This window comes from Phocoena phocoena, chromosome 8 (assembly GCF_963924675.1).
Source record: "Phocoena phocoena chromosome 8, mPhoPho1.1, whole genome shotgun sequence".
NCBI lineage: Eukaryota > Metazoa > Chordata > Mammalia > Artiodactyla > Phocoenidae > Phocoena > Phocoena phocoena.
In genome coordinates, this window is record NC_089226.1 from 72,980,096 (window position 1) to 72,990,470 (window position 10,375).

Genomic DNA, 10,375 nt, shown 5'->3' on the forward strand with positions numbered 1-10,375 from the left:
CAGCTTGAATTACTAAACCAATCATTTCACGACTGAGTCAATGCACTCTGCTTTCTTGAAGGTTAATAAAAGTCAGACAATCAAAAAAAAAAAAAAATGCCCAGCTACTAGATTTACATAGGAGTCTTGTTTTGAGCTGCTCTGTCCTTGCCCTCACCGTGATCATTGGTTAGCAATCCAGGTGATGTTGCCTTTAGGGGAGAAGTGAATGTTTGCCAGTGTCCTGTGATGCGTTGCCAAGAGTGATGAGCCTCGATGTGGTGGTGTTTTTCATGTACCTTCCCACCTTCATTTTCAGATTGCTTTTCTGGGCCTGACCTCTCATGAGAGAACCAGCCTGCTGAAGCAGAGCAGGCACATGAAACAGACGTTGTCCCTCAGGAGGACCCCGTACAAGTAAGTGAGACCTATTCTGCCCACTGAGCTGGTGGAAAGTGCTGGCCTCGCCATTGGTTTCCCGACCTAGTGTCACCACCCACAGCCCTGCTGCCATCCTCTAACTGGCTGACGGAGTTGAACCTCTTCTTTCTTGGAAGCCTCAGTGACAGGAGATGAGTGGTAAGGTCATGAGCCCCAAGGTGGTAAGATTTAGTCTACTGGACTCGGCACAAACAGTAAGTGACTTTGAAGTTTTGCCAAGATGGGCGATCTCTTCAGTCAAGCCACATGGTCACAAGGTTGCATATTGCTGGCATGAAGTCAGCGTGAGATAACTAAGCACATGGCTGAGAAAGCCAGCCACGGGGCTCTCTGTAGAAAGCGTTAGATTGTGAGCTTTGCCAGGATTTTCAACCTGACTTTCTATCACCAGTAATTCTTTTAGCCTGATGTTTAAAGTGCCCACCTGTGTCAGGGAAAAGTTACTTTTTCAGGTTTGGGATATGTTTTCCCCAGAGCACTGGTTGTGTAAAACCTGTCCCCAGCTGAAAATGAGAGTGTTTGTAGGATTGCTGTCATCTTATGAGATGAGAGATCAGGGTTTGAAGCTTATCTTCCTGTCAGATATGTCGGGATCTTGGAGGCTGAGAGCGCTGCAGAGGTGACCCAGTGCCCTCTAGGGATTTGACTGCTCACTGCATATCTCATGAGCAGTCTATTTTAATGCACACTCATGGTACAAGATGAAACTGTTAGGCTGTTAGACAAGGAAATCAGAGCCTGGGATATGACTATGATGTGTGTTTAGAGGAGAGAAATTGACTTAATTGGGAAGAGGCGGCCAAAGCGATGGAGTGTAGAGAGTCGTGTTAAGCTTGTGATGATTGTTTCAGACTGGCAGTGATAATAAAATCCCTTTCTCAGTGACTTAACCAGAGGAATATTTACTCCACCGAAGTGCGGACCTCTCTGTGATAGAGGTGGAATTTTAAGCTGAGCCTTGAAAGGTGTGGGGTGGGGAGCAGGAAGGAAGGGCATCCTGAGCCCTGGAGGAGTGTCTGAATAAAGGGCCAGAGGTGAGAGAGTTGGGGCGTTTTGGGGAATTGCTAAGACATGGCAGCATTACTGGAGGAACTAAAGGTAAAGCCTTGGAGCCACTTTGAAACTAGCTTCCAAAGATTTGTCTTATTGTCTTCCCCTAAGTTACTTCTACTCACTAGCCAGCTCTTGAACTGGGCCCTGTCAGTCCCCAGCACGCCTCCCTGCTTCCACCCCATCAGTTCCGTGTGGGCAGCCCCCTGCCTGGGAAGCTACCTTCTTAGCAGCCTTGGAAATTTCTTGACCACTCTCAGTAACCAGCAGCAGTGGCACATGCACCCTCACACACAGGTGTTCCGATGTGTTTAAGACGTTGGGTTAGGCACTTGAAAGATGGGGCATATGCCTAAAAATGAGTATTCATGATAACTGGAACAGACAGTAGCATTCAGGAATTTAATGGAGGAAAAAATGATGCTGAAGATATGTAGTCAGGAAGGCTCCAAAGGGGAAGTGGGCCTTGACCTAGGCCTTGAGAACTGGTAGGGCTTAAAAGGATAAGGGTGTTACCTGATGGAAGAGTAGGGGAATGTGGGTTCCAGGGTAGAAGAATGGCCCATGCAGTTGTGATCATGAGAAAAATAAAGCCAGAGTAGCTATAACAAAAGATGAGTTTGGAGCATCAATACCTGAGGAGTCCTGGGCTTTATTGTATAGGGCTGTGAGTACGAAGATGAGGGACTTGGCTTTGAGCCTCTGGGCAGAGGAATGTTGTTAAAGGGTTTTGACTGGGAGGCTAGGGGCTATGAATATATCAAGTGTTTGGAGGACCAGTCTCCAGTATGTAGGAAGAATTAGAAGGAATTGAGACAAAGACACCATTTAGAGTTTCTTAGAATTCGAAGAATCCCATCTTGTTGATCATAGTTTTTCTGGCCTGTCTGTCCTTTGAGATAGTCCAAGTCTGAATTAGAGCAGTGGGAATGGAAAGAAAGAAACTTAATGATGGCAGTGACTGTTCTAGTGAGTGGGGACCCAAAATGAACTTGAGTTGCTGGGCACAAGCCAGGGAATCTCAAAATAGGGATTCAGGTCCAGAAATGGAACTGGGCTTCAGTTTTAAGGGCCATAAATTCAAGACTGTCTGATTCACCTCTAGATTCCCTGCAGGATCTTGGAAGGATGTATACTGTAAATTCTCAGTGAATGTTTATGGTTTGAATGAATGTTTGTCAAATGCTAACAGGAAATGTAGTAAGACGTGTTCTCTTTCTTTCTTGGCAGCCTTGGGTTCACACAGAACCTCGCGGATTTCTTTCAGTGTGGCTGCTTTGGCTTGGTCAAGCCCTGTGCAGTAGACTGGACGTCACAGTACACCATGGTCTTTCACCCAGCTAAGGAGAAAGTTCTTCGCTCAGTGTGAAGAAAAGCAACCCACAACTCTCACTCTGATTTGTTTGTATTTATGTTGATGCCCTGTGGTCTGCAAGTGAAGTGAAGATTTAGAGTTCACCTAAGCCCAAAGGAAAACACAGGTGGTTTTTAAAGCATTTGGTAAAAACAGAAGTTCTCGAGAAAGGCTTACACTTTTTCAGACTTAGTAAGATGGACTGTTTCTGAACAATCTTGGCAGACATCTAAAAAAAAAAACTTTTATATTTTTCACAAGAAAATGCAAGTTCCTTTTTTTTTTTTTTTTTTGGAGATAATATTCACCAATTATCGAGAAAATGTGGTATTTTCAGATACTTTTATTGGCTGTTTCAAAATAGTATTATTCTTTAAACTTGTAATTTTTGATAAATTATTTGTCTTTGTTTTATCTATAAATATGTAAAAAAATATTTAAATAGATGTACCTGTTTTGCTTTCACACTTAATAAAAATATTTTTTTGTAGTTGAGACTTAGTTTCTGACACTTGACACTTCTTGAATCTTAAATTGAGAAAAGGTATATATAGGATGTGAAGAAAAATTCCCAAATTCCAGGAATGAGCTGAGATCACTTTTAGTAGCAATAGCAAGATTTAATTTTGTTTTCCGTTTTGCTTAGAAAATTGAACGGGAAATCTTAAAGATTAATTACAATTTTTACTTAGTACCCTTAAAATATTCGACTGGTGTGATTGTAATTGCTCATTTTCTTTGTTCTGGAAGAAATGCTAATTCAACTTGAACTCTTGGTATTGTGTGTGTGTGTGTGTGTGTGTGTGTGTACATATATATATATATATATATATATATATATATATATATATATATATATATATATATATATATATATATATATATATATATATATGGATATGCCCCTGGACATGCATGGCACCTTCCCACTGAAAACCCTTCCTTAGGTTCCCATTGCTCTTGGGGTAAAAGCTAAAATTCTTATCATGTCCAGCTGGCCCTGAATGATAGAGCCTTATTTTGTTTACCATCTTGTTTTGGACCACAGTTTGTACTCTAATGGCATAGACCTTTCAGTTCCTCAAAGACCTGTTCTCCTTTTTTCTACAGAGGCTTTGAGATAAGGAAACTAAAGCCTAAAGAAGTTTGTATTTTCTTCAAGGTCAAATGGATACCAAGTGGGCTACCCACTCTGAGGTCCCAGCCTCCTAGAATACCACCTGACACGTATGTGTTCAATAAATATTTGAATGGATTTGTTGTATGAATGCAGGGTTTTAAAGCAGTACATGATGTGATCAGAATTGTGGCTTGAAGACTGATTCTCATTTAAGGGACAGAAAGACTTTTTCTCTCTCCCTTCCTTTCCCACCAACACCCGCCAAGTAAATATTCTCAAATTGTGGTCCATAGACCAGTTAGATCAGAGTCACAGGGACAGGGCAGGGGCCTGGGGCTCACTTGTTTAAAATTCAAATTCCCAGAGCCACTGCATTGCAGCACACCTAATTGATATGTAACATGGAAAGCACATTTCATTCATTTTTAAATTATTCCACAAATATTTACGGAGCATCATGCTAGGTGTTGCAGGCCGTAAAGCATTTAATTGGGCATACTAATCATGGCATTTACAGTCTAGAGGGGAAGCTAAGATACATGAAACTATAGTATAATGTAGAAAGTACTAAAAGCTATAAGAGGGGTGCAAATTAAATATGGTTAGAGTTTAGAGGTTGGGGAGAGCCTCAGTGGACGTAATCAAGGAAGTGTTTATGGATGATAGGGCATTAGAAAGGGTTTTCAGTGATACTGAGTTTGGAAATAGGGAGTTGGAAGTGAAAGGCATTCAGATGGAGAGAACTCTATGAGTAAAGACAACGGGAAAGTCTAAAGTATAGTCAGAACAATGACAGCCTGGGTCTATAGGATGTTGGAAGTGGGGAGCTTGGTTAATAAGTTGGAAAGGTGGACAGGGGCTAGATCACCAGGGGCACTGAACGATGTTAAGGGAAGGAACTGTAAGATTAAAGTGAGCAATAAGGAACTACTTCTTTACTCTTGTAGGTAAAAGTTCTTGAAAACCTTGTCAATATCTCCAAGTCCTCTCTCCCATCCTCCTCCTAACCCGTCTGCAGTCAGGCTTTCACCTCCAGCACCTCATGGAAACTGCTCTTGTCAAGCACACCGGTGTCTTCCGTGTTGCTAAATTGCGTGTCAGCTCCAAGTCCATCGTACAGAACCTACCAGCAGCATCTGACAGGTGCTTCCTTAATATACTTTCCTCACCTGGCCTCCAGGAGAGCACCCCTGAGTTTCCTCCTCCTCTCGCTGGTTGCTCTTGAGAGCCTAACATCTCCTTTGCTGTTTTTCTGCCCCTACCATTTAATTGTGGAATGTCCCAGAGGCGACTCCTTGATCTTCTTGCCCTTTATCTAAACTCACTTCCTCTTCCTTTATAATCTCATCGGATTGTGTAGTGACGTATACCATCTATGTGCCCAAATGCACCAGGTTGTTCACTCCAGTTCGGACTTCCTTCTCAAACTCCAGACTGTGTACTTGACATACCCACTTAAACATCTATAGACATATTAAATTTAACTTGTCCAAATTGAAACTGAACTTCTGATTTCTACCCTAGCCCCATGTGCACAAATAAAACATAGATTTTAAAAATCGATTAAAAATAAAACATACAATACATTTTAAAGTAAAAGAATAAAAAATAAACAGCCCTGTTCCCTACCCTCAGTGTTCCCGATATCAGTTGATCAGAAACTCCATCCTTTCCATTACTCAGGCCAAAACCTTAGAATCTTTTCTTGATAACTTACTTTTTCTCATAATACCACAGATTCATTTCTTTGAGAAATCCTACTGGCTCTATCTTCAAAATATATCCAGAATTGAATCCTTTTGGCCACCATTGCTGCTGTAGTCCTGAGTTACCAGCACTTCTTGCCTGGATTACTATAGCCCTCTTGTTTGGTCTCCTTGCTTCTACCCTCACCCTGTTACAAGCAGTGGGGTGATCCTCGTACAAAGCAGATTGAATCACGTCACTCCTGGGCTCAGGAACCCTCCATTGGCTCTTCATTTCACCAGAGGAAGAGCCGAAGCCCTGACAGTAGCCCGCAGGACCCTATAGGATCTGACCGCTTCTCTTGCTTTTCGCCTTGCTGATCCCACATACCTCCCAGGCATGCTTCTGCCTCAGACCTTTCCCTGCCTGTTCTCTCTGCCTAGACTGCTGTAACCCCAGAAATCCATAGTGCCTTTCCTCACAGCTTTCTTCAAAATGTCGGTTTCTCAATGAGGCCTACCCTCATCCACATTTTGAAAGTTGTAACATCCTTTTCTTTTTTTTTTTTTTTTTTTTTTTTTGCGGTACGCGGGCCTCTCCCGTTGCGGAGCACAGGCTCCGGACGCGCAGGCTCAGCAGCCATGGCTCACGGGCCCAGCTGCTCTGCGGCATGTGGGATCCTCCCGGACCAGGGCACGAACCCGTGTCCCCTGCATTGGCAGGCAGACTCTCAACCACTGCGCCACCAGGGAATCCCGTAACATCCTTTTCTTCCCCTTTTCCTCTTCTTTACCCTACGCTACCTTTTCCCCCATAGCACTTACCACCTTCTAACATACTGTGTGATTTATTTATTGTCTACTGCATACTGTCTCCCTCTCCATCCTGTCAGATTATAAGGTCCATGAGGGATCTTTGTTCTGTTCACTGATGTATCCCAAGCACCTAAAATACTGTCTGACGCGTAGTACATGTTCAATAAATATTTGCATGAATCTGCTGAATAAGTCTGTTTAGTGGAATTGAGGAATTTTAAGCAGAACACGATGTGATCAGAGTCGTGTTGAAGGCTGATTCTCAATCTGGGGGCAAGTGGACTTTTTCAAGTTATATCCTCTCTTATTTTCTCACCAACCCCTGCCAAGTTCGTGTTCTCAAATGGTGGTCCACAGACCGTTCACATCAGAATCAGGGGCTGGGGGGTGGGTGCGGAGGGTGGTGTCCAGGGATAATGTGTTTGAAATTCAAATCTCTCATCTCAGACCTTTTAAATCAGTCTCTGAGAAGAGAGTCCTGGAGTCTGAATTTTTGTCAGGTTCCCCAGATGGCTCTAACATGTATGTGCTACAGTTTGAGAATCGTTTACTTTGGGAATTGCATTCCCGTTATTCTATTTTGGCTTTTCCCTCGGGTATATGTAGGTGTGAAAGTTACAAAAAAGTTTGGGAATCTGTTTTATACTAGGCACCCTGGGTATGCATCCTGGATATGTCAGTTATAAGCTACTTTCATCTCTTTGGGCACATGAGTTAGCTTTCTAGTGCCTCAGTTTCCTTATTTGTATTGTGGGTAATATTGTGGGGTGTATACACCTCCAGGTGCTGTTAAGAGGATTAGATGAGTTCATACATTGAAAGTGCTTAGAATTGTAATTGGCACATAGTAAGGGCTCAATAAATGCTGGCTATTCAGAAATCTTTGGAAAATTGACTAGAGAGAGAGAAGCTAGTGGTAGGGAAATGTGCCACATCTTCCCCTTCTACTCTGCGTGTGTGTCTGGGCTAGGACTCCGAAAATTACAGTCTCCTTGTCAGCCGACTTTCCATTAAGTTCTGCCAGTAGACTGGAAGCAGGAGGGGAGAAGGGGCTTACTCCATCCTACTTGCCAGCTGTTCCCCTCAGTGCTCTTCAAACAATGGCCCTTCACCCCGACAATGACAGTTGGAATCAGTGTCCAGCTCTTTTCCTGGATCAGCTCCATGGTGCCCCTTAGAAGCACCAGCAGTTAGGCAGGGCGCTCTCCTCAGAGGTCTGATTCCTAGTCCCCCGGAGAGCTCTCCTTGAGGCATGTAAATGAGGATACCCACATCTCTTCTCTTTGTTTCCACAGCCCCAGGGGTGGTGTAGCTGCTTGCTGCAGTTTGTATCTCTGTGTTAAGTCAGTGTGTCCCTTGTTACTTTTTCAAACATTTTAGCACCTGTTTAGCCAATTTCCTCTATTATTTTCTCTCTTAAAAAACAGAACTAGTGTGATTTCTGTTTTTCTGACTGGACCCTGACAGATAAAAAATGTTAGAGGTAAACTTTTAGTTGTGGTCTAGGCAACCAGTAGTGAAGGCACAGGAGGAAAGGGCAGGCCCCGTTGCTGACTGAGGCAGAGGAGGAGTCAAAGATGGCTTTGCAGTGTTGAACCCAGTGAATGAGGGGGCGGTGGTGCTGTTTTGAGAAGTAAAGGAAACAGTGTGGAGAGACTGGGTGGTGAGTTTGGTAGTTGGGGCCTGTTTGAGGTACTTAAAGCTATCCAGTGGAACAGTTAAGACAGCTGGAAGGAGGCCAGGGCATGGATGGGAGTCACCTGCACAGATGGATGAGATTGTCACAGGAGACACCTAGAAAAATGAGATGAAAATGAAAAGGGAGTTGCCCTCCCCAAATGGGAAGATCAATTCTAAAAATAGACCAAAGATGAAAACCAATACAAACAAAAAAAAAAAAGTGAGAGAGGAGAAGGGCAGGAATGTGACCTTATGGAACATGGATCTAGGGAGCTGGAGAGGAAGGGGAGGGGGCGGGGAGGAGGTTGGGTATGAGGGCAGCCGGGAGACGGAGTCATAGAATTCAAGGAGAGGAACTAATTTCAGAGAGAAAGCAGTGGTCAGGAGTGAAGGCAGGGCTGAGAAGAGCAACTGAGGAGAGACCGGAGAGTTTGTGCTCAGACAGTGCGGCGGTGTGGCGGCATGGGGGGATCGGAAGCCAGATGCCGAGATGCTAAGGAATAAATGGGACCTAGTCTTACAGTTTGGCTCTGAAAGGAGAGGGGAGAAGGCAGTAGCTTGGAGGTAATAGCAGGGCTTTGTTTCTGTTTTGTTTTAAAGTCAAAGCAAGCCCAGTCGTGTGACTCGTATCACCATGCCGTAACTTCATTCCTTTTCCCAAATGCCTGTATCGTCAACGTTGGAGAGGACACATTTGAATTGATTTCACAAATAGTAGGCAAAATCCTGGTGATGCTCCCTGCGACTTAAATGAACGGGATGGACACTGATAGCAGCTCTCTTGGATGCAGCACATCCACTATTTCAGGTGCATGTTATTCAAGGAAGTTAACACGATAGTAAACATCCCCCAGATCTCGGTGACCTAACACAACATCAGACTTATTTCTCCTTCTTGTCACAGTCCATTTAGAATTAGCAGGTGTTCTCCCATGCAGGGACCCACGCTCCTTCCCAATTAATGGCTCCACCATTTCCTAGGGCCTCAGTGCCACTGGGCCTTCTGTATCCACAGATGTGCAAAGAGAGAGTGGAGACTTTTCTGGGGGTCTTGGGGGCTGGGCCTCCATTGGCCAACTCAGCATGTGTCCTGGTCACTGGTAAGGAGCCTGGGAAATGCAGTAGAAGAGTGTGCCCAGGAAGCAGAGGAGAAACACAGACACTGCTGAACCACAATAAGGTTCTTTGTTTTGTTTTTTCATTTCCAAGCCCCTCCACTCCAGTATATAATAATCTCTTCTTCACTCACTCCACAGATGTTTATTAAGTGCCTACTATTTTTCGAGCACTGTGAATACAAGTGTGTCACATTCTAACAAGGAGGCAGATGGGAGTTTAAAAATTTAATGCAATGAGATAAGTGCTGTGTTAATTATGTACTGGCTATGAGAATACAGAGGTGGATTAATTCTGCTCAGGTAGTTCAGGAATAGATTTTGCAGAGGAGATGGCATTTGACCTGTGACTTGATTACTAGGGGTTCACCAGGCTAAGGAGTTGGGAGGAGGTTCCATCTTCCTGACATTCCAGGCAAAAAAATAGCATTCACAAAAGCATGATGGGGTGAGGGTACTTGTAGTATTTGGAAAGCTTCAGGTCTTTGAATGTAGCTGGGGCTTGTATGGAAGAGATTGTCTAAAGCTAAGTTGAATGGGTTAAGTCCAAGACCAATTCGTGAAAGTCCTTATATGACATATTGTTATGGGCAGAACTGTGCCCCCCTACACCCCCAAACTCCTATGTCCAAGTCCTAACCCCCGGTATCTCAGAATGTGACTATAATTGGAGATAGGGTATTACAGAGATAATTAAGTTAAAACGAGGTGATTCAGGTGGTCCCTAATCCAGGATGACTTGTGTCCTTATAAGAAGAGGTAATTACAACACACACACATACAGAAAGGGAAGACCATGTGAAGACACAGGGAAAAGGCAGCCATCTACCAGCCAAGGAGAGACTTCAGAAGACAGCAACCCTGCTGACACCTTAATCTCAGATTTCTAGGCTCCAGAACTGTGAAAAAACAATTTGTGTTGTTAAAGCCACCTATTCCATGGTACTCTGTTATGGCAGCCGTAGCCGACTGATACACATACCAAAGAGTGGGCGTGGAGGAGTCAGAATCAGGGAGGCTTGGGGAATGAGGCAAGGGGGGATGTGGGAGAGGGCAGAGCTAAGGATGACTGAAGTTTTTTGCTTGTCTCCTGGGTGTGTGGTAAGTGGGGCTGGTAACTGAACTGCAGTGGAGG

At 44.0% G+C, this 10,375-nt stretch overlaps 1 protein-coding gene across 1 annotated transcript in view; it reads left to right on the forward strand.

The window, feature by feature from the left end:
• Positions 1 to 3,321, forward strand: part of ZDHHC13 (zinc finger DHHC-type palmitoyltransferase 13) — a 47,998-nt gene extending 44,677 nt beyond the window's left edge. Inside the window, exons 16-17 of the mRNA XM_065881625.1 lie at positions 299 to 396; positions 2,701 to 3,321. Of these exons, the coding sequence (XP_065737697.1) occupies positions 299 to 396; positions 2,701 to 2,839 (237 nt within the window). The 3' untranslated portion in view covers positions 2,840 to 3,321. The remainder of the gene's footprint in view (positions 1 to 298; positions 397 to 2,700) is intronic.
• The last annotated feature ends 7,054 nt before the right edge of the window (positions 3,322 to 10,375 follow it).